Here is a 24,283-nt window from a genome sequence, read left to right on the forward strand (position 1 = left end):
GTTACAGGGAGCAGTTAGTACTGTGTGTCTGTGGCAGCAAATAGTAATGGCTACAGTACTGCGGTCTTTGAGTGCTGGTGTTAACGGCATGCCATTTTTCTAGTTCCAATGGCGCCTAACGGAATTCTCGTATCTAAGCCAACCTAGGAGTATTGTAAATTAGCTAAAAAAAGAAAATCAACCTAGGTTGAAATAAATACAGTACTTTAGTGCAGTGTTTTAGCTGTATTTCATATATACCCTGCAGTAAAAGCAGTAATGCAACTGTCTTTGAAGCTACTGCAAGTAGTGGCTTAAAGTAACCAATTTTTGCTATCTTACTTAAGCCCAGACCACACGTACGCAAGCGAACGCGCGCCCACGCATGCGCAGACAGTGCGGCATGGTTCGTACGCGTCGAAACGCGGCGCGATCTCGGTGAACAGCTCCTCTCTGTTACCACACCCTTGAGCGGACTCACGATGGCGTGCCTGGCTACGCAGCTACGGCGCGGTACATTCTACTCTCAGTGAAGCAGATTTTTATCATGCAAGAAAGTGCTTCTTCTTTTCTTTTTGTGCTGATCTAACAGCTGTAAAGATATAACAATTACGTTTATACATATTGAAGCATTTTGAAACACTGTCAATAACAAAGTACGGAGTGGCGTCTGCTAAGGCATCTATGAGTGAGCCCAGTGAGCGCGTGCTGTCGCACGTCTTTGTGGATGCAAACCGCCATTCCTCACGAGGCGCATAGACGTGAGCTTGTGCGTGTCCGCAAGCGTATGTGTTCTGTGGGCTTTAAACAGTATTGTTTATACTGACGACACCTTACATCTGCTTGGCCAAATCTGACCAGGCAGTCATGTGGAAGTAGTGTGATACAGTAATTTATTATGAATATGACATGCAAAAAAAGAAAAAAAAAACATTGTCTACCTGTTGTACCTGCGATAGAGGTGTCATTGAAATACAAAACTTGTAAGTTAAATTTCTGACAGCCGTTGGAGCTACTGTCTCAGTGCTCTGTCACTCTGTTTTGGCAGGGCAGCCATGGTGAGCCTCTGTGGCAGGTCCACCCACTCTTTGACAGACCAATGAATTTGTGAGCAGTTTATGAATTCTAAATTGGGAGAAAGCCACAACGAAGAACTAACTTCTATGTAGCATGAAATGTCCACTAAACCAACATGCCAGCAAAAAATACCTGGCAGTCATAGGGTTAATAGTTGAAAAGGTGTTCCGAACTCAAATAACACTCAAAAGAACAATCACAATACTTTTAATGGCAGATTAAATAAATGTGTCAGTTGCTTGGGTCCAAATATGTCATCTGCACCAAGCTACAGAGAGAAATATTCTTGCTGCCAAGCACAGCTTCATAGTGTTCATGGGCTCTTCACTGTTTCGAGCGCTCGAAGAACAAAGTAAAGACACATCTCAGTTCTATCACAAGCAGTTTCTGGCTAGTCGAGACATATGATGATGTGCGTAAGTGTGAGAGATGACCCTTGCTGCAACTTCGCTATCGCAGTCCTCATTACACAGCCGTAACCTTCGGTCTTGGTTTGCCTGTCATCCTGAGCACGTAGACGGCGCTGGCTATGCTTCCCACCTGCAACAGACAGGTCAAATCAGTGTTAGATGCTTTACCCACTCCGTTCTAGAGCTGTTGAAGATTTAGGAAAAATGCAGTGCCTACCTGAATGAGTAGAACAAAAAGGCAAATGAGGCCCACAGCAAGGCTCTTTCCCATCAAGAACCTTCTTATTTCTCGGCCACATCCCTGTGGGAAGCATGAAAAGAGGTGCAAACGTTGAGCTGAAAGGCTTGATGGTTCACCCAGTTTTTATCCCTGCTGCTTCTTAGCGAAAGTTTTGCTTAACTGCTCACTGCAACATGTCTAAGGGGATCAGTGTAATTGCAATGCTCATTTACTTCTGCTGCCAGCTGTGGAACAAACCAGCTGTGGCTGTCTGCTGTGGAAGAATTTATGCAAAGGGCTGCTGCCTAGTCTTGCAGTACCTGCAGCACTGCAGCATAAAAAGCAGGAGTTTATTTCTCTGCTTTCTTATTTGGGGAGCTTATAAAAGCATAAGTATGCCTGAATCTGTGTTAGCTAACAAAAGCCTTAATTTAATAGGCTTTTGCATACTGACTGCAAATGGCAGAAATATTACTAAGAAAATAAATACATTACTGATGAAACCCTGCTAAACCCAACTACTATGCACCAAGCATGAGGAAAAAAAAAATGCAGCAATGCGCAGATCATTGCTAATTTGTATCAATAACCTTACATATGACCAAACATCCCACAAGAACAGTGGTGACTACACACCATTAATTTTATCAACCTGAAGTAAGTCTAAAAGGTTTGGAGCTTTTTGCATCATAGTCAAGTAAGTTCTATGCAAATCAACAGAATATACGAAGTTATGCATTATGAGAAATTGCCATGCACCTGACTACAACCTAATGCTACAAAGGAAACAATTTTGGGGTCTTCAAAAAGAAAACTTTGTTGCTAAAGAACCATTTACCTTATCCTAGTTCGAAGATGAAATACAGGACTACTTGCCTTCCTGGGGCACACTCTACCATCTGAGCCATACATCCGGCTAACAGTCGGAGGACATCAAGGTGGATTCCTTTGTAGCATTTTTTTCATGGTCAGGTAGACGGCAATTTTTTTGTATGTTTTGTGCCCTACAGAGGCTTCACATTTTTTGGGTTGGGCTTTTGCTGAGCAGGTCATTCACAGAAGAATTTAAAGAGTGTCAGAACGCAAATACAAAGCTCATGCTTAATGCTGACTATCACTGAAGACTTGGAATATTGAGTCAGTGAGCCATTCGTGCCTTGTTTTATGAGCAATGGCCATCATGGGGCAAATAAAATTTGCATGTAATTCAGAACTTCCTTGTGGCTCCACCTCCATTGCTGCAGTGGGTTATTGAATGTTTTGCAACTATACGCTACACTCGCCTCTTGGTAGACTGCAGCAGCCTCCTTCTCGTGGTCGTAATAGAAACAGCTTCCCACGTAGTCCATCTCCAGCGCCTCATAGTCATGCGGCCCGGCTCCTCCGCAGCACTGGAGCTTTGTTAGGCAACATCAAAAAAATGTATGTTCACACTATGTGCAGAAGTGGTCTCTCATTCGTAACAGCCATGAATTCAATTACCTTGAACTGAATGTTGTCCAAGAAGTATTCAATATCCACGAATGCATTCTTGGACTTCGTGATGAGTCTTCGAAAAGCATTTGACAGGTAAATGTCCATCTGCATGGAGAGCATGATTAGTATAGCGCAGAGTCTTGGTGCCGATGCTGGCACAGAGGCTGCCATACAGAAGCATAGCAATGCAATGTCCCTTTAAAAATATACGGGGTGCTTTCTTTTTTTGACCATACAGAATTTCAAAGAAATCGCCTGTGGCAGATAGCGTAATTGTATTCTTTGAGCTGGATTACTTGAAGCAGTGGATGTTACTCGCGCAAAAAATATAAATTCATAATGTACTAATGAAAAAAAGTGCACTAGTTAACTTTTTAATTAATTATATTACTGCACATATTGCAATTTACAAATTGTATCCAGTGAGTTTGCAAGGCATATCTACTTGAAATGACTTCTAAGGACCGCATGGGTTTCTGAGATATGCACCGTGAAGCTTGTGGTAAAAATGCACTGTTGCACTTTTTTAACAAACCGCCATTTTATGCATTGAAGCATGAAGTATCTGGAACATCCATGTATTTCGCCACACTCTTTGGGAACGAATATCTCGAAACTGGTGTCATCCTGAAATTTGTTTACGAATGCTTACTCCTACCATATTGGAATGTCCGATAGCTCGACATTTGATTTCTGTGGGGGCGAGGAAACCATTGAGCACTATTGTGATTCTGGGTTGAGGACGAGAGGCAAAGAGAAGACGAAAAGCTTTATACAGTATGAATAGATATAGCAGGTCATAGCAGGTAATAGCAGGCAATAGCATACAAGTAGCAGTAAGAGCGCACCAGACCAACGGGGCGGCTGGTGGCGACTCTCCCTCACAATGGGCCTGTTCTGCCTTGAGTCCCTTTTTCAGCTCCTTGCCGGCAGGAACGAGGTGGGGTGGGTGCCGACATCACCCCCGTTGCATTCTTTTGTCGCGGAGAAGGCCTGGTGCTCCCTGAAGTCACTTGTGTTGCATTCTTGATTCGTCACGGAAAAGGATTGGTGCTGCAGGTCGTCACATTCTTGTTTTCTCGCGGTGGGGGGAGCACCCATCACCTCGATGAAGGCAAGCAGTGGGGCACAACAGCACCTATTGTGAATCTGCCCTCGCTACGACGTCCAATGCCTCTCTCTCTGGACATCTTTAAACTGGGTGGACTCGAGACCTTTTTCCCGAGTCAAAGATAGTCTAAACGTGGCCACATTTGTTGCTGGTGCAAAAGCTATCCATGCATTGGTGCAGATCTTGAAGTGCACCGGCATGAGTGACTGTTTATAGTCCCGTGACTCATTCTGCATGCACAGTGTTCACTCTCTCCCTCTTTCCTCTTTCTATTTCACTTTTCCCTTACAGGGACCCTGTGTAGGGTAGCAAATCGCGACGTTCGTGTAGTTGACCTCCCGGCCTTTCCACTCCTTGCTTTCTCTCCGTCGAATGACCATCATATTTATTGGTGAATCACAATGAGGATGAAAGTTGACAAGAGTTTCAACTAGTTGAAGGAATAGTTTCAACTAGTTGAAGGAATGGGCAGGCGATTTTATGTGCAAAATTGTAGACTCCCTGTTATGTACAGTAGAATCTCGTTGATATGATCTTCATGGGAACTGGAGAATAAAACGTATCATCTGAAATTCATATTATCCAGAAAAATGTATTATGCAGAATCGTATCAACGAGAGTTCACTGTACGCGGTATTAATGTTTGGCTCAGGTGTTCATGACAGAGAGCATTGTCTAACGGCTAGGAAAGTTTATTTACCATGTCCAAAAACTGCTGCAGGGTACCTTTTAGTTCAAGTGCAAATTAGTTCGTGAATAGGCAAGCTTGAACTGGCTTTGCTATTTCACTATGGCACATATGTTCATTCAGCATGTTGCGCAAGGGCTCCAGTGTAGTGGCATGCTGTCAAGCAAGTAAATAATGTGCATGCCTGTACAAAGTATACAGTGAGGCAAGATTTCACGCTGGCGACATTATCAAAGCAACCAGTGAATTTTTAAAATAAATAGTCGTTTCAAATGATAACAAAATTTTAATTCGAAGGAAGGCAGCGGGATTAGTGATCAATGCACATGGAACCATCTGGGATCAGAAATGAAGGTTGGTCGAATAGTACAAGCTTACATTAATGCCTGTTGGAACTCGTCTATCTCTTTCATATTTATTAGGTTAGTGAGGTAGTGTGATAATTAACCTAGCTGTCAAATTGGTGGTGTTATATATTAGAGTACTTCTAGAGGTTGAATTGTGCTCCTCAGCCCACTGAACATGTTAAAACAAGGTTAACTCTTACCGCTTCCTCTTTGGCATGCTTCCACACGAGGCCCATGACAGCTAGCTCAAGGACGACGAAGAACACCATGAAAACATTGTACTGCAATGATACAGGGAGAACACCTTAAAAAGACAAATGGAAATAACAAGAGAGCCTACAAATCGGCAAATATAATTTGTGGTGTTTTTGCACAACCAAAAGCGACTTCTTTGGTGACAACTTTCTTTGTTGCCCGAGTTCCCTCTCCATAGCCTCTAACTGATAAAGAATTGTGGGAAGTTTGGAGCACTTATGTGCATCTTTGATGAAACCTTTTCCTGTTGGCATGTGCCTTCCAACCTGTCTTTCTTTTTTGCAATGTGCCAAGTGATAGAACGATTTTCGCATGTGAACTAGATATTACATTTTGATGCACTAATGCACAAGACCATGTTCACTGCACCAAGAAATGGTTTGCAAAAGTAAGTAATTTCGGTGGGGGACAAATGCAAAATTGCTTGTGCACTTAAATTTTGGCACATGGTAAAGGACCCCGGCTGGTCAAAATTAATTTGGAGTCCCCCCACTACGGCGAGCCTCATAATCAGATCGCGGTTTTTGCATACAAAACCCCAGAATTTAATTAATGTAAGTGGGGAAGACAACAGTCGCATCTGTCGCCCCTCCATAGTGCTCCTCCATATGCCGTGTAAGCGCGTATAAGGGCCGCATGTTTTTTTCACAATTTTGGGGAGGTGCGGCTTTTAGATGAGACCGCACATTTTTAGTGCCTGGCGCAGACAGCGACTTGTGCACACTCCGAATCTTGTGGATGGATGGATGGATGGATGGATGCTATGAGCGTCCCCTTTGAAACGGGGTAGTGGGTTGCGCCGCACACCCCGGCTCTCGCCATTTAGTAGCGGCATGTGGAATTACACAGCGCGCGAAAATTTGCCAAAGCGCACGCGGCATCGAGGCACCAAACGCGAGTGGTTCTGTGTTGGGAAATTTTTTTCAAAATTTTGGGCTGCCAAGTTGGGGGTTACGGCCTTTACAGGCATCTATATGGTACGTAGTACTGCATGCGCGCTTCACTTGCCACTAGTCGCAACGATGTAAACCTAGGCAAAAAGGCCACCAACAGGCCGGGTATACCCCACAATCATAAAAAAAATAGCCGAAGTAGCTGAGTAATGCCACTACAAAAAAAAAAAGAAAGCGCTTTTGGGTTATGTATTTAGTACCTTCAAAACCTGCAGCTTATTAGCGGTGCCATCAAATTGACAGATTTGTACATTATCATACATATCTTAACCAATTTTCTGTGGCATGCACATAACTATTGAGAGAATTGTTCGGATGTCCAGTTGATTTGTCTCTGAAGAAGCTAGTGCTCTCCCGGAGGCGCAGTCTTGCAGGAAACCGGGTCTCGCAACCATCGCGCCACATGTGCGCGTCGCTTAAACAGGACGCGATAGCCGTGCACTGGCACATCTTTGATCTCGGGGACCACGCCACCAACGCCACAGTCGCGTTCGACGAGGAAGAGAGTGAGTGCATAGCATAGGTCAGCAGTGTGGGAAAATACTCACACTCACTCACCATAACTTTTTCCAGGCCCCGCACTCACATTCACGATCACCTCCACTCACACTCACAGCAGTCACTTCCACTCATCCTCACTGGCGCTCACTCGCACTCACCTCCCCTCACACTCGCTGACACTCACTCGCACTCACCTGCACTCAGACTCGCTCGCACCCACTTCCACTCACGCTCACTGGCACTCGCACTGACCTGCACTCACGCTCACTGGCACTCACTCGCACTTGCACTCACCTCCGCTCACACTCACTTCCACTCACACTTACTGGCACGCACTCACACTCACCTGCACTCACTCGCACTCACTTCCATGGAAGTGAGTGCACTCACACTAATTGGCACTCACTCGCACTCACCTGCGCGCACACTCACTCGCACTCACCTGCACACACTGGCACTCAGTCGCACTCACGCCTTTGAAATGAGTGAGTGTGAGTGAGTGCACTCATGAGTGGGTGCGCCGACCTATGGTGCGGTGAGGGTGCCGATGGCAGAAGTTTCGCGCGCTCTGCTCTACGTTTACCGCCGACATGCCCGCTACATGGAAACAGGCCCTGGCGCATCGTAGAGCAACGCTACTACCTATTATCCAGTAATGTTATCATAGAGTTACTGTGTATATGCTAACAGCTATAACAACTTTTTTTTTTTTTATAGGGTTGTGCGAATAGTGGATTTTGAGTTCGAAGCGAATTGTGATTTTGGCCAAATATTTTCGAATCGAATATCGAATAGTTGCTGTTCAAAAATCTTGGCCACAAAAGTAAGTGGCATGCAAGATAATTATTGGATGCATGCAATGATTAAGTGGACTAATTTGTGAGAATGAGACCACAATTCAAGTATGACTTATTTATTGGAATACATTTGAGAATGTTGATGTCATTTACTCATCGCTTTCTTGGATTATTATAATTTAAATGTTTTGAAACGGTGTTTATCAGTTTTCTCGAAAATAAGTTTCTGAGCAATTATGAAGGTTATGAGAAATTTTCAAAGGTCCGAAACCGTTTTTTATAAGTTAGTGTCGGACGCGGTGGGGGTGAGAAAAGAGTGCTGGCAACCAGGGTGCCAAGATTGGCAAAAGATAACGCCGACATATACCTGCATTTCTGGAGCTCGTTGCTCGATTTCTTTTGCCCGTTGTCAAACAGAGTTGATGAAATTACTACAATTAGTATAGTCAACTACCGATTTTTCGGACTCTCTATTAGCCGCGAAAACGTCCGAAAAATTGGGCAGTCCGATAACATAAATGCATGCCTTTTACTGCTTCCAAGGGCTCAAATCGCCACAGGCACGTCCGAAATAGCTTTAAGGACCTGTCAGTACACATATTAGACGTATTGGTGCTCGTACTGAGATAAGAGACGGTGGATGCATACATAACGTGTCACGTGACAATTGCCCCTTCCCACTCTTGGTATTCTTCACCGCGTAACACTACTGTACTGAGGCGAAGCTGGCTTTTGGGAACTGGCATTACACAACGCGCCGTGCTTTCTGAGTCTGCGCCATTTCAGTTCGCCAACAGCGGCGAGCTGTTTCAATTAAAAACACGGTACCGAACAGCAAGAAACTTGGTAGCGAACGTCGAAGTAGCCAGGCCTAGCGTTGCCGCGGTGGTGGTTACGGCTGCCAGCGGATCTGATTATTAGACGGTAAACAAACTCGCGACCGTTTGCCAACACGTCGAAAAGCACGAATATTACAACTGCTCTCGAAGCGAATATCTAATAGCGTAATATTCGAAACTACTGTTCGAATATTCGCACAACAATACCAGAGTCCTTCAAAGCATTGAAAGACTCTGACAATGCGCATCAGAGCGGTGCGCGCTGCTTGCTGACCAGAATTAATCCATGCAAACTCGGCTAATGGCTTCTGCGGGCGGCGTGCTGACTGAAATGTGTGGCTCTGTCGGAGGAAAGCACTAGCGGGGAATGCAAAACGTTTAGCCTGCTTGAAACTTTTCTTCGCCGTTTTCTGTATGCATTGCGGCTACATCTAAAGGAGAACGCAAGAACGAAAATAAATTCTGCTTTTTCATAAGTGCAGTCAATGCAAGAGACTGAAAAGAAAAAAAAGGGAAAAAAAGTTCGTTGCCTGCTGCCGACCGCGCGGAAGTGTGAATTGAGTTTGTGTGACTGACCGCGATGAGGAGGCGCTTGCTCTCGAAGAAAGCTCCGCAGCAGCCTAGGAAGCCGACGAGCAGCAGGCAGGCGCCGACGAACAGCGTGGTGACGCTGGCCGCCCAGTAGTTGTCGAACACGGTGAAGTACTCGGCGATTCGCCGCACATCCGGGTCCGAGCGCAGCAGGCCGCCCACCACGAGCAGCACGATGCCGAACAGCTGCAGAGCAACCACGCGCAAGTGGAGAAGAGTTAGGCTTAGCAGGAACGGCTCATGGTACCGCTCGCAGTAAACGCTTAATTGCTCACTGACCGCACGTGATCGGCATTAAATACTTAGAAACACCTTCATGTAATCTCTGAGAAGGTTGCTGCTGGTTCACTGCAGATGTTGGCAGTATGCGCTCAGGTGGATGGCGTTTACAGCAGCAGAGTCCAACTTGCCGCCTATCGAGCATGTGTGTTTTCTCGCTCGAGTGAAGATACTAGTCACGTTTCCATTGCCGCAGCTGCGGACTTCCTGGCGGTGTTATCAGCGATTGTTGCACATATGTACGACGACGAAGGCCTTGTGGCCTCCGTCTGGCCAATACGTTCACAGTGAGGAGCCATGGGATCTGAGCAGCAGCTTAGTAATTTTTGGAGGTACTTCCCCCATGCTTTCAGCCATCATTCCGTACCCATGTGATTGATTGTCGTAGTTTCACTTAAAAATTCAGCCTTTTGTGTTCGCTGTTTTCAGCGTCGTAGATCCTAAAATGAAAAAACAGAGACACACTAATTAAGCCTCCCGTATATAGATTAAAACCATATGCTCAAAGCCCTCTATTATCATAGGGGAGGCAGGACTGCACTTCCTCTGGCAAGTGGCAAGTGCACTCCTGCCTCCTTGCTGCACTTCCTCTGCACTTGTTCAAGGAACGCAGTACTTTCGTCCTCGGTTTGACTGCAGTGCTCGCTGCCGCACTGCGCTCTTCGATCTGGCTTCTTGCAGGGGCCATAGATAGTTCAACATGAGTTCACGGGTATCCTGCACTTCGTTCTTCCTCCGCAGACTTCACGAGCGATATTTAAAAAGCCGACAACACCTAAGCAATTCTTATGTGTTGTGAATGCGAAAGCATTAATGTCCAATTGAACGCCGCTGAGCTGTACTTCGCATTTTGCGCTGCGAGTAATGTACCATAGCGGTACGGGCTGCTCGTGCAAGCAAGCAGAGGCAGCAGCTTGCTGTGCCAACGCCGCTTGCCACCGACGTCCTGCGTGACGAGAGACCGAGCAAGTAGCAGCGGCCACCAAAGCTGGCAGGCGCGCGCAGCAGCTAAGCAGTGAGGGTGAGAGAGGAAATACGGACCGCGCGCCGGCTTCCGAGAGCGAAGGGTGACGTGGCGTCGCGGCGATGCCCTCTTCGCTTCAGCAGGTGTGCCCTTTAGCCCGCTGTGCGCCGTCGAGGCGCGCTGATGACGTGGCCTCGCAGCCAATGGCAATGGGAGCTTAGGTGCCATTTCGCTGCTACTGATGACAGACCCCAGCTTTTTCGCTCAATGGGCCATTTGACGCTTTCGTATCAAAAACTAGGTGAAAAAAAAAAAAAAAAAAGGTAGAGCGGGATAATTTTCGGGCAGAAAACGCGTTTCGACTTTCTTGCAGCAAGGTCCCCTACTATTCAAGAAGGTGCCAGCAAAATTCCAGCCATTATGTATCTGCGCAGTAACAGAGCGAGAATCTATTTTCAGGTGGGCTGTAATTTAGGCCAGAAAATGCGTTTCGACTTTCTTGCAGTTAGGGTTCCTCAACTATTCAAGGTGCCAGTAAAATTCCAGCCATGCCTGCCCGGTAATAATGCGAGAATTTATATTTTCTAGATGGGCTGATGGCGCCTCGGATAAAAGAAATATGTCCATGTGACCATCGTTTTGGAAGGTAATTCGCGGCGCGAAGAAAATGCTTAGCAACACAGTAAAGGTCGTTTTCCTCTTTCTTTTTTGATAAGCTTAGCAGTGGTATGACGGGTGCGAAAGTATGTGCGCAAAGGCTGATGAATGAAGTCAAAAGCAACAAATATTCTGGCAGTAACTGCAAAGGGGGTAAAACTCGAGGCACTATTGGCGTGATTGAGGCACTTGACCACAATTTACCGCTACGTGAGGCTTCACACGGTCACTCGATTTCCTGGGACGTGAGGCTTCGCGCACTCAAGTCACTTTGACCGCCGTTTTTGGTGGTGCACGTTGTGCCTCTTCGCCATTTCTGGTGTGGACATTTGCATCTGTAAAATGGCCCTGAAGTTCGGCACACGCCACAGTTTTAGAAAGCGGCATTGTTTCACCGACGCCGAGTGCCACAGCCAGCTGTAGTGGGCGAACGGCCGCGTGTTAAAAGTGGCTCGCGCTCCTGGTTTTCCGCCACCGCGAGAGATCGACGCGGCATTTTCACCCACGACGCTGGACGCCTCTGTTCGGTAAGCTGTGGTGTTTCAAACGGCCACAGCCTGTGGCGTAACCAGGGGGTGGCACATCAAACATGTGCGCCCCCCCACCGAAAATTTCTGTATTAGTATGATGCCTTCCCAGCCTCCTTCCCCATTTCTCCCCTTCCCCGGTCAGGTGGATGACCCCCCACCCTACGAAAAAAAATTTGTGGCAACGCCTCTGGCCATGACCCTGGCAGTCATAAAATTCATTGCTGGCTCAAAAGTGATTCATAAAACGTTTCAGAAATTGGGAACTGTTTGTGGCAAGCGCACGGCATGCCATTTGGAAAAGAGCTTAGGATAGGATAGGAATAAACTTTATTTGTCCAGCGGTTAAGGCTGTTGGTGCCCGGGGCTAGGCTGCCAGGGGTCCATCGCCGGAGAAAAATCTTTCGAGATCCTCGGCAATGGCCCTGGCCTTAGAAGATTGCGCTTCCAGGTCGACAGCGAATGCAGCGGTGTGGGCTAAAGGGGCCAAAAAGAAGTGGTAGATCGAAGCTATTCTCGCGGAAAAACGCGGAATACAAGGAGGCCGCACATAAACATGTTTCGGGATGGTTTTAGGGGCCATGCGTCAAGCATGGCAAATGAAATAGCACTGGTCGGAATCTTTGGAGGGATTTTCCTCATTTTGAATTTTTTATCAGCGTCCGAGTTTCCAAAAGCTATCGTTTTCACTTTGTACACACTTAGCTTTGGAGAGTTTACTGGGGTTAAATTCCATGCCGAATGCGGCTGGGGACTCAGATTATTAAGTTTTGCTTATTAATTAAGCAGCGTCACCGTGAATCGAAGAGCATGAAATCTACCCCCTGCAGGTACTTCGGCCCTGGTGAACCAGTGCTGATCCGTGTAGATACCGTTCGTTTTCGCAGCGATATATGCACATGTCCATTTCCAGTTGTCTGTGTTTCTGGGAACCAGTAGAGTGTTGACAAAAACATGTTTTTACATTGTGTCCGGATTCCAGATTTAGGAGTAGTGAGCTGCGCATAAGGCAGTCGCAATTACTGTGGTATATAGTCCGTATATGACGGCTTTCCACGCTATATCAGTCTAGTTACTCGCGGACGACTTAGATAACGGCTCCCGAGCCGCGACAAACACGGAGCGAAACTATGTCTCGGCCGTTTTACTCGACAGTGCACGGCCCGATCGCTACTTCTATGAGATGGTCGCGTGTTCTCGGAAATGCTGGAGGCAATCTCTGGAATGCTCGCTATGCACAGGAACATGATGGAACATGAAGACGACAGAACATGATGGGATTTTACTATTTTAAGTGTAACGCATCGCCATGTTTCCATTGATTACAATCAACGAATGGCACACCGCGGTGGCTTACGTACTGGCATCGGTTCTCTTTCTTTTTGTCTTTCTTTCTTCGTTCAAATGCGCTGTACCCGTAGTTTGCTGCTTCAGAAACGACCGGTGTCACATTTTCTTCGATTTAATTATGGAATTAAGGGCTAATTCAGAAATGAAGGCTGAATGAGTTTGACTGCCTCTCACTTGTAAGTGTTCTTGTTTTTTTTTTTTATAATTTTTTTTTCGTGTGCCCGACTGCGTGCCTGAACCGTTGCGTAGGCACATGCTTTGCATAAATAAGAAACAGGGCTAACAGTGGCGTAATTATCTGCCCTATATACTGCGGCTTGGATACTTCGGAAAAGTATATGTCGCGGTCTTCTTTGATTCTGCCGCTACCTTGCGTCATTGGCAGATAATCACGCCACGGCAAGTGAGGTTACCCCTGTTTCGTATTTATGCAGAGCATGTGTAAACGCAACGCAGTCGAGTAAACGGGGAAAAAAAATCTTACAGGAACTGAGAGGAGTTATGATCAGTGCCGTCCTTTCTAAATTCGCCCTTAATTCCACAACTATAAGTGGGGGGACATTTGACACCAGTCGTGTTTTGTATTTGTTATTTTCCTATCGTCTCACCGCGCAGTCTGCATCAGCAAACTATATATACGGGTATAATGCATTTTGTCGCAATTGAGAAAGAAAGAAAGAAATAGGCTGTGCTGTGAATCGGTAGCTACATTCATGCGTTGCGCGAAGCGCACGAAGTTCGAATTTCAATCACATGCATATCCTTAGCTGTACATACTTCTGACTATGCGGCGTCACATCGCTATATGAAAAATGTCATATGCGTTCAGTATATGCATATAATTATAGTTGTTACACACTTCAGACAATGCAGCGTCACATGCATCCCTATATGAAGAGTCTCATATGCGTGATACACCCGGTTTTAAAGACATGCTCACCGTTAATATCTTTTTGCATATAAACAAACTTTTACCTTGCTTAATCTACATTTGTTTTATTGAGCTAGCGTGCTTGCATGGTCATGTTTTTCAGTGGCTTGTTTGTGACGTTCGCGACCTTCAAATAAGCGTGAATTTTCGTTTCCCGAGCACGCACATCATGCGGATTAGTACGCAAGCAGAAGCTCTCTCTCTCTCTTTTCTCTTTTTTTTTTTTTTTCACAATGACAGTGGCTACGACCGTGACGTGGAAGGCAAACAAAGTTTGCTCAGACGAGTGACCTCAATTCATTTTGTGTCACTGGTACTGATAGCCACAGCTGGTGTTATAGTAAACATGCACGTGCAAAATAGGAAATCTGTTTAGGAAACACATTTAAACAGTGTCCGTTGACGTACGCAGTATTTGCCTTCTACTGTTAAGGCGACATTAGTTCGACCTATATAGGCTCATGCCCGACCGCCCGAGGCATCTTTTGCGAGTTTTGTATGCATGTCCCTACACGCAGCACAACGTTCTCAGCATGTTCGAACCCTGTATAACAAGCGGTTCGAACAATCATCGGAAATCGACATCGACGCAAACACGAAGTCTTCCTTTCCTTGTCCGACAGTGCAGTCTGTATACTCACCCAAATGAAGACGCTGCTGGCGAAGAGACAGTAACGAGCCGCCAGTAGGCGCGCCATCTTGCACGTGGACGTGTACCCGGCGGTTCCTCAACGCTCTCGTGATGTCATCGCGACGGCCGTCTTGGGCATCACCTTCGGTACAAACAACATCGCGACATGCATAAAAAAAATATGGCGGGTCCCGACCGCGCCTATAGCGTGTAACTGTTCCTTCTGGCTGAGAGCGTTGCCTATACCTGACGGCAGAGCCTTATCGCCCGGAGCGAGAGTTTTTTGTTTCTCTTTACTTATTTCCCGTGTTTCTTTCTTATCACACCGATTCTTCTTTTTTTTTTTTCCCTCTATCCTACCCTCAACCCACTATCTATCTATCCCTGAACCTGGGCGCGTATTACGCGCAGGTGAAAGAGCGCTCGTGATGGAGGAGGCGGCTCCGTGCTCGTAAGCAGGCGCGACGCTCTCATCAGTCGGATAGGAAGAGCTCTTTGAGCCGGACATGCCTTCGAGGCGCGCGCGTGAAAGGTGTTTCAGCGACAAGGGAGTGCTGTGCTGTGCTGTGCTACGCTACAGCGCGCAGACAGTCGCCAACGCAGCAGCGTGACGCCGCCGTGAGCGCGTGCTGCTAAGCTAGCCGATCCATAAATCTCTGTTTCCCCGCCTTCCTCGTCTGTATCGCCTTCCCAAAGCTTCCGCCGGTCGCTGTGCCAAGTATATGTAGACGCGTGTTTGTCCTCGATCGAGGGTCGTCCGTCAAAGGTTTTGAGAGACAAGGTTCGACGTCAGTGTATGTGCATCGGGGCTCGCTTTACGGGAGCTTGCTTACAAGCAGGCAGTTTCGAGGGAGCTACGCGGTGCTTACATCGTGGCCTGTTATAGAATGCACAGGTGCTTGCATATTTTTTTTTATTTAACGAAGTTTTTTTTTTTCTTTTTAAGTTCCCCGACACATATATTCAAATAGTCTAATGCGCTGACGTCCCGCCAGCTTTAACGAACGTTTTGGGAGAAATGTGTGTAGGCCAGGTTTACAGTTCAGGTTACGGACGCCACTTACCTGTTAACTTTTGCCGCTCCCACAAATAATTTTTTTTTATTGCGATAGCAATTATATGGACACTCAAAAGCAGATTTCTGCCGTCGGCGTCGCCGTCGCCGTGAGGTTCCGTATCACGTCAATGGAGATGAAATCGTCGCCGCGCGCCGAACGCTGTATGTGCGAGTGAAAGGGCGCCAGGGACGCGCGCTTTCACGGGGAGTGAACGCACGGCGGAGAACAAACGCGCGTTCTGCTCTGTGCTCCCTTAAGGGCTGCAGAAGTAGGCGTCTCTTTCCTCCTCTACAATCACCATATATGTAGAGCAAACGTGCCTTCTTCCGACGCACGAAAGGCCGTGGGGGGGGGGGGGGGGGGGGGGGAGGGAAGGGAAGTGCCTACTTATATCAGAGGCTCCGGCAAGAGTCACCAACGCCGCACGCATTTTGAGCGAACGCGGGCAAAACGCCGACGGCGTCGACAACAGTTCTGCGTGTTGCCGGTGCTGCTGCATGTCCAAATTTATACAGCTGATAAAGCTGCTATCATTACTCCGTATAGCTCTCTTCAAGTTTGCTATCGCAATTGATGCTTCACCTTTCAGGTGAAACTGCGACAACTTTTTTCATATACCTCACAGGCTCCAGACGGAGTATTGCGTGAGGGGGGGGGGGGGGGGAGCTGTAGAGATAACAATTGTGGAACAAAAACTTGTTATACAGTTACATAAATATGAACAGAACGAGAATCAAATAATAAACAAAGAACGCGAAATAAATAAAAAGAAAGGAAGGTAAACTAACAGTTGTTAGCTTTCCAGTATGCAGTAAAACAAACAATCCTAGCACAAATGCTTACACAAATACACAACAATGAAGTTAAGAACAACAAAACTAAAACAGACACTGATTTTTAGCTAAGTAGTAGCCAAATATGCACATATTTTTTGTCTGAATGTTACTGGGTCGTTAATGTCAGCGATGTTATCAGGAAGACCATTCCACAGCGCAATGACACGTGGCAAAGCTGAGCAGTTGAATGCATTGGTGTGACCGAAGATGCGTTGGAAACTAAGATGATTATGCAGACGTCTAGGTGTGCGGGAGGGACGAACGACTGGTAAAGTAGATGGATGTACATATGCATGGTTTTGTGCAGAAGACGAAGCAACGCTATATTCCTGCGTAATTCCAAAGATGAAAGCGACAGCGACACCTTGATGTTAGTTACGCTCGAAAATGGGTTATAATCCTGGCAGTGAAACGTGCAGCGCGGTTTTGGATCGACTCGCGAAGGTGGATTAGATATGCCTGAAGAGGTGACCATATAGAAGCTGCGAATTCGAGCTGGGGTTGCACTAATGTTTGGTAGGCCATCTTACTGGTGAGGGAAGGAGCGCTGCGAAGGTTACGTTTTAGATATAAGCGAGTGCGCGATGCTTTAGCCGTTTTTCGCCATGAAAGGCTCGATGTTAGAAGGATGCTAAGGTACTTGCATGAAGATGTGCCCAACGGCGTACGCAGGAAATTTTCTAAATCTTGTATAAATACGGTCTTACACTCGCACGAGTCTTTAAAAGCGTTTTCAATTCTGCGAAGTTCTCGATTTAACGAAATAATTCTTGTGTCCCATTGACTTCGTTACCAGCTCACGGTATTTATTGGCGTTTATGAGTATCGATCATGAAGCGAAGGAGCCGTATTCTTTCTTTCGGTGCGCACTCATTTGATTTGCAAGAGGGCAGGATGCCAGCTGGTCGAAAATGCCTGCGAGTTTCACCGAGGACATGCTGGAAGTAGTGCTGGTTCTTGACTCACTTATCCTCTATGCTGCAATGGCTATATCTCTAGTCCACCTGGTCATCCAAGTGTGCCGCTTACCTTGAAATGGAACTGTACCGGTCTTATGTTGCGTCTATGTGCGCGCTTACCTTTTCTTGAGTGACATCCATGCACCAATCCCAGCCCTCTCCGAGGCAGTTCCGCCAAATGGATGAAATATTGTAGCATAGACAGTGATGGCAATCCCACTTACTAATTTAAGTGTCATGATATATACACCAGCGAGAAATTCCCCGTATATGTTGCCTTGCCAGTGAAATACATTTGATCCTGCATCTTCTTGGAGGTCTCCGTTGTGCAAATGTACCTTGGCAATCGAAGACTAAGTGTGTTTCAGGCGTACATAAACCCCGAAGAAAGATGTCCATGGAAGCGCGCTTTTTAAGTACCTCTGCAGTCGTTGCCCCCTTCCGAGAATAATTTGTGTTGACTTTGCTGCACATTACTCTTGGGAGACAATATTGTAACCTTAGGGGCAAACTTGTCCTATAGTAGATGTGTGGATGCTGTGGACTTACGCTTCGCGAACGATGGCAAGCCGAATTTCTTCAGAACATCGGATTCGTGGAATGCTACGTGGAGTGCTACGTTCAACAGACCTTTTGTTACCATCGACGACGGCGCCAGACGGGATAGACAGCGACTATTTCCCGATCTTTACAAATGCCATTGATTTTCAGACTAGCGAGCGACATAACTTTATTGGAAATCCGGCGATTGGGAGGTCCGGGCCTGGGGCCGCCTAACGATAAAATATTTTGCAGTGTAACACGCTTGGACGCTTACTGGAAGGCATTAGATGAACCGCTTGGTGAAGTGTTCGAAACATGTTTCGGAGCAAAAAAGTAGTTGAGTGTTGAAACTGCCTAGTCATTTCCTCCTCCTAACTTAACAGAAACCATCAGAGAAGATTGTCAAAGTCAGCGATAGCTTTCTGAATTGTATAACCTGCTGCATATACCCCCGTGCCATATCCGCGAATGACCAAACCTTATGGTCACACAGCATCATCCGAAGAGGCAATCTCGCTGCCGGCCAACCACAATGTCCAACGATATCACGACATAGCATATCCTATTGTGATCATTCATTGCACCCCAGTTGAAATATTGTGGCAAACCCCACCATCCCTGCATATCCTGGCTGTTGCAGTGGCTATCCTTGGGGTCAGAGTAGCAGGGGGAAAGTAAACATGTCCGCAATAGAGATTAGTAAAAGGCGATTGGAGGTTTGGTGACAGAAAAGTAGGCAGACCACAAACCAAGGAGACGTACAAGAACAGAGTTCCCCGTAATGGCTCCAAAAGTTTGATGCTGGGAATCCTTTGTATCTGTATGTTTTCTCGAAAATATAGGTAGTACATTAGGCAAAATAAGAACGAGCTTGGTGGCGCAGTCCACTTCCCCGTGTTTCAAAGGGGACGCTCATAGCATCCATCCATCCATCCGTCCGTCCGTTCATCCGTCCATCCATCCATCCATCCATTCCCAAGTAACCACGGACATCCGGGCAACGTCCGACGGACGTCCATTTTGGATATTCCGGACGTCCGTGGGATATCCGTGAATGTCCAGCGTACGTCCGAGGGACGTCCCTGGGAAATCCAAAGGTAACCGCTTTGGTCGTCCGTAGGACGTCCGACGTGGATATCCAACACGGATATTCACAGGACCTTCAAGATATATAGATTTGTGTGCGCACACCTTGAAGCATGAATAGTGGAATGCATTCAAGCACCTATATATATATATATATATATATATATATATATATATATATATATATATATAAATGCACTGGTCGGGTGCTTCAATGCATTTCACTGTCACTGCTCTGCTGTAACTAAACGTAAAAAATAGGCCCACACAAGCTTCAAAACACAATAAATATTTTATTGCTAGCTTAAACATAAGTCCAAAATGCACACATGAATAATGTTCATAACAACAAATATACTCGCCGATAAAAAAGAAAATTGACAGATCCAGATATCATGACTGAAGCTAGGACAGCGCGAATACATATAAAACCAATAAAAACTCCTTTCAGCATGTTAAGCAGAGTAACAAATATGGGAAAGACAACACCATTAAATGAGGTGTCGTTCGATTATCACATTTACTTATTTGTGCTGTCAAACCCTACGACGATTCATTACAGGCACAAGCTTTAGAATAAAGAAAAGAACAGTTACAAGCAAGAATATACGTGTGGCAGAAACCACAAAACGGCAGCACAGTACATAGTGTGCGCCTACCTCCTGCTCGTCGCGCGGGACCCTGGCCGGCACACGCGTGTCACATTGCTCCCAAGCAGGGAGCGGCTTCCCGCTGGCCGACGCGCGCCGTCGCGCACTTTCTGGGGCCTGCACATTCAGTTGCGCGGTACCGACCGGCGAACACCACGTTTGCACTACTAGGAAATAAACAGTTGTTTCTTTACGAAGATGTGTTGACTTGCTACTCGGGCCGTTGACTGCTGGCTGCCGGTGCGAGATCCGAAGTCCTCAAATAGAGCATTTGTGTGCAGTGGCGCTTTCTTTCGCGTGTACGGCTTTTCACTCACTTTAGGGCTTGATGACACCTGCAAACAAAACACATTCCGTTATTGTAATGGCTAAAATAGAGATCGATGTAGCCGTCATACCTCAATAGCTGAGCAGGCGACTTCGGCAGGCAGTGAAGATGGCAAACGAACCGACAGTTGACCGGCCGCATGGGCACTTCGCCGCCATTGAGACGATGGCTTTACCTCGGATTGGATTGGATCGCAACACGACACTGAATCGTCGCACAGCATGCTTTGCCATGAGTTTTTGACACATCAACGTCAATATAGTTTGTTGAAACATTATTATTAATATATAAAATTAGACAGTGAAACAATTACTTGTTTTAGGAATAATTGGTGTCGTAAAACTAAACATTTTGGACGTGTTTTCAACTTCCAATGAATTCAATTAGCGAAAGCCTAATAAACGTATAGCCTTAGAGATTGGCAACTACTACATGGCGCCTGTTTTATTTTTGCTTCTGTGATCATTCATGCAGCCAGCGAAAACATAGCCTTTGAGATCTGTTAGGCGGCTGAGATTAAGGTCGCGAGTTGGATTCAGGTCGTGGCGGCTGCATTTCGATAAGGAAGAAATGCAAAAACGCTTGTGTACTTCGATACAGGTGCATGCTAAGGAACCCCCAGGTGATCAAAATTATCAGATCATGGTCCTGGCAAAATAAATTCGAGAATTTTTCCCAGTTACAAGTTGGAGGGCGGGGCTCATAATCGGCCTTTCCGCAATGATGGATAGTTTTAGTACACTCGCTCCATGTTACATAATTAGTGATTTCTAGTGGGCGATTCAATGTTCTGCAAGTTTTCCATAAACATAATTTTAAATGTTACTGTACTCATGATCTTGGCATGTAATATAATAATGCCAATTGCTGTACAGAGTAAAATTGCGCAATTTTCATCTAGAGTGGGTTTGTCCAATTATTAAATTTTCATAATTGTCATCTTAAGTTGCAAGGATAGGTCAGTTACTCGTTTTGCCTTGCAAAAAGAACTCCAAGCATCCGATAGAGTGCAGAAACATGCAAATATTAATTACAAACCTATACAATTTCCAGCCATAATTTTTCATATTAGGACATCGATCCATCCATGTCCTAACTTATGTATGTCCTAGGCATGCACATTTATGTACAGCCACTGGACGATCAAAATCGGATGTCCCTTGGACATCCCGTTCGGATGTCCAGAGGACATCCGAACGGGATATGGACATTCCTTGTACGTCCTATGGACGTCCGTGCTGGATATCCTGATGGATGGACATTCGGACTTGTGGCGGACGTCCCACGGATATCCGTGGTTACTTGGGTTCATCCATCCACCAGGCACCAACTTTACCGGGGACGAAGAGGGGGAGGCGATAGAAGGGGGGGGGGGGTCACGTGGCCGGTGTGCCACCCCCTGGCTACGCCACTGGTGTGTAGTTCCTGTTCAGATTCAAGTTCTCAAAGGTGCGTCGCCTATATGGCAGCTTGTCTCGTCAATAAAGTAACCAGCTACACGTAATCTTGGTTAATGAAAAAAGTAATTGAATTACAGTGAGCGTTAGCGAGTAAAAATAATCAATTACAAATCTACCAAAAGTTTAATTTATTATAAGTAATTAATTACGTGTAATTCGTTACGTACAAGTCTGGTTAGAACAAGGTAAACAAGACAAGGTCTCCAAAGACGCGAGCGACGCGCATTGCGTGTGACTGCGAAAACGGCACCGTCACGCACCGCTCAACCGGCTTTGCAGCGCAGCCAGGGCCACCGTTTATAGATCCAGGGCAGCATTCTGCCTTGGCATGGACGCTGTGTGCATATACTCAACTGCAGCGACTCGCGGTTGAAGGCTTTCCGACTTCATGAATGCAAATATTCAACGCCCTTCGTCGCATGGCAGGAGTACGTTAATTGGGGCAACCCCCCTTCATCCATGCTGGAAGTCCATACGTCCATTCTCCGCTGGTACCAAGCTGTATGTCTATCAACTGCCGCTACCATCATTCCAGGTCAATTCGAGCGCTAGAGGCATGTGCACAGACACTTGCACGGTGTCTATAGCGACCTGGAATACCTGGAAAAGTCAGGAAAATTCTGAGCGACTGGAAGAGTCGGGGAATTGTCAGGGTATGTTCTATTTTAATGAGTAAAGTCAGGGAAAATGCATGACTGGTTAAACTACTCGTGTTGTAAGTTCATTAGCTCGGTTACCTTGCAAAGTTGTTAGGCTCTTTGCATCACCGCAAGTCAGTTCTCAATATCTGTTTTGAATCGCCGTATATAATGACCCGACGCAAGCGCACGCTTAGCATCTGCGTGCACTTGCAAGACAGCGTGACCTTTTACCGCAGTACGCTTGCTTGGGCTTGCTGTACGTGAATAATCTTGTGTGCTGCGGTGAAGCATATTGATAGTGGCAGGGGCAAACCTGGCATGGAGTGTATGCGCTAACTACGAATCGAAGGTTTTAGTTCGACGCGATGCAGATTTTCAAGCCAATAACTTTCTTTGCTTCTTTCGCTCGTTTTCGTGGTTGCCAGGCAGTCGGTGGTAAGTGGCGATGGTGGATATATTGTACATACGCAAATACACATGCACATGCACGCTCTTCTAAGCTCTCCCGTTCCCTCTCTACCTCTATCACGTCACCGGCTTAATCCCCCCCCCCCACACACACACACTCACTTATTTCCATTTTGACACTTTTAATGCTAACGCATTAAAAATAAAATGAAGGGCTAAGGGGGCGCATATTAAAGTAGTGTGATTTCTCTAAACTACCCACGAAATGTTTCTGTATTCATGAAATTAAGCATAATTTTTTTAATCGTTTTCTTGGACATGGTGTCTTGCATTTCATAGTAAAATTTGAACGACACTATTAATGACAAATATTTTTTGCCAAAATATTTTGGAAATGCAGATCCGTAAGTGTATTAGTAAGCCTCATTTTTTAAAATATAAATTAGAGAAAATTGACATCATGGTTCGTGAACTTGGCGTGAAATAATCCTTTCGCACTGATGTTAAATAGCAAGGGCTATTCCACCTGGGTTTGATATAAGCATGTTTTCTTCTCAATTGTTAGAGCTATGGTCAGTGGTCGCCGACTTTTTTCTGAAGTCATTTTGCGCAATGTCAATCTATTGTTTAGCTTTGTGTTTACTATTATTTTGGTTTTATCAAGCCGTGATCTTAGTCTTATAAATTTCGAACGGCCTGCGATGTTTCACTTGATCTTGTTGGATTATATCTGCTTGTGATAACATAATAATAACCACATAATCTTAAGCGTATTTTCCCGCAGAAGTATTTAGGACTTAGAGTGAGTGAATAAAACTTTATTTCCGGAGCCAAGCTGTTGATGTCCGAAGGTGGGCGCCCATCCTATTCCAGGGAGCCGTGGCCCCGTGCTGATAGCCTGGACCTGTTCACCAGCCGTAGCTGGTCCTCAGGTCTTGGGCTTGTCAGCTGGGCCTTCCACTGGTCTTCTGTTGGTGCTTGGGTAGGCGTTGTCCGCGGTTTCTTTTTACATTCATAGACCATGCTGTAAAGGGTGTTTGGTGTATTGCAGAATTGTCGGTCTCTTGTAAATGTTGGGTGGTACATTGCGTGTAGTAGAGTGCCGTGGAGGTAACTACCCATCTGAAGTCGGCGTAGTATGACGGCTTCTTCTCTGTTAGTGATGTGTGGTGGCGGATATTCCCACCTGTTCTTGTAATGTTCTAGAATGATGTATTATTTGCTTTCTATAATTTCATCTTGGTTTGATTGTAGACGATGTCCTGGTGGGGTTGCCTGGCATACATGTTCTCGGGCGGCGGCCTGAGCTGCTTGGTTTCTCACCAAGGATTCGTGTCCCGGGGTCCAGACAATATACGTTTCAGGGATATCTTGGTTCTTGATGATCAAAAAAATAAAATTACATTTTGAGGTTCTACGTGCCAAAATTAAGCGCGATCACGCCGATCACGAGGCACGCCGTAGTGGAGGATTCTGCTGACAAGGGATTCCGCTGGGGGGGGGGGGAGCTGACAAGTGCAGTGCATACGCGATAAAGATCATGTCTGCTAAGTATTACATCCCTACGTACCGGGGAAAGAGCTTAAATATCAAACCATCCGCCGTTTGCCCTTCTCTACGCGAGTGCCGCTCTCCCAGCCGGAGAGTCGTCAGTCACGCATGTGCGCTTACGTACATAAGTGCTGTGACGTCACCCATAGTGACACGTGACTTCGAGAATTATTCGAGGCG

At 46.1% G+C, this 24,283-nt stretch overlaps 1 protein-coding gene and 1 long non-coding RNA gene across 2 annotated transcripts; both read right to left on the reverse strand.

Moving 5' to 3' along the window:
* Nucleotides 1-1,247: 1,247 nt before the first annotated feature.
* LOC119450083 (23 kDa integral membrane protein-like) lies at nucleotides 1,248-15,133 on the reverse strand. Its single transcript, XM_037713441.2, has 7 exons — nucleotides 14,594-15,133; nucleotides 9,230-9,430; nucleotides 5,509-5,589; nucleotides 3,169-3,267; nucleotides 2,970-3,083; nucleotides 1,684-1,767; nucleotides 1,248-1,596 (listed from the first exon to the last, which is right to left on the reverse strand). Exons 1-7 carry the CDS (start codon nucleotides 14,648-14,650, stop codon nucleotides 1,522-1,524), a joined length of 711 nt encoding a protein of 236 aa, XP_037569369.1. The 5' UTR covers nucleotides 14,651-15,133; the 3' UTR covers nucleotides 1,248-1,521.
* Nucleotides 15,134-19,338: 4,205 nt separating this feature from the next.
* LOC119448121 (uncharacterized) lies at nucleotides 19,339-20,476 on the reverse strand. Its single transcript, XR_005190950.2, has 2 exons — nucleotides 20,114-20,476; nucleotides 19,339-20,050 (listed from the first exon to the last, which is right to left on the reverse strand). It is a non-coding gene; the product is annotated as an uncharacterized LOC119448121 (long non-coding RNA).
* Nucleotides 20,477-24,283: the final 3,807 nt, after the last annotated feature.

This window comes from Dermacentor silvarum, chromosome 4, assembly GCF_013339745.2.
Source record: "Dermacentor silvarum isolate Dsil-2018 chromosome 4, BIME_Dsil_1.4, whole genome shotgun sequence".
NCBI lineage: Eukaryota > Metazoa > Arthropoda > Arachnida > Ixodida > Ixodidae > Dermacentor > Dermacentor silvarum.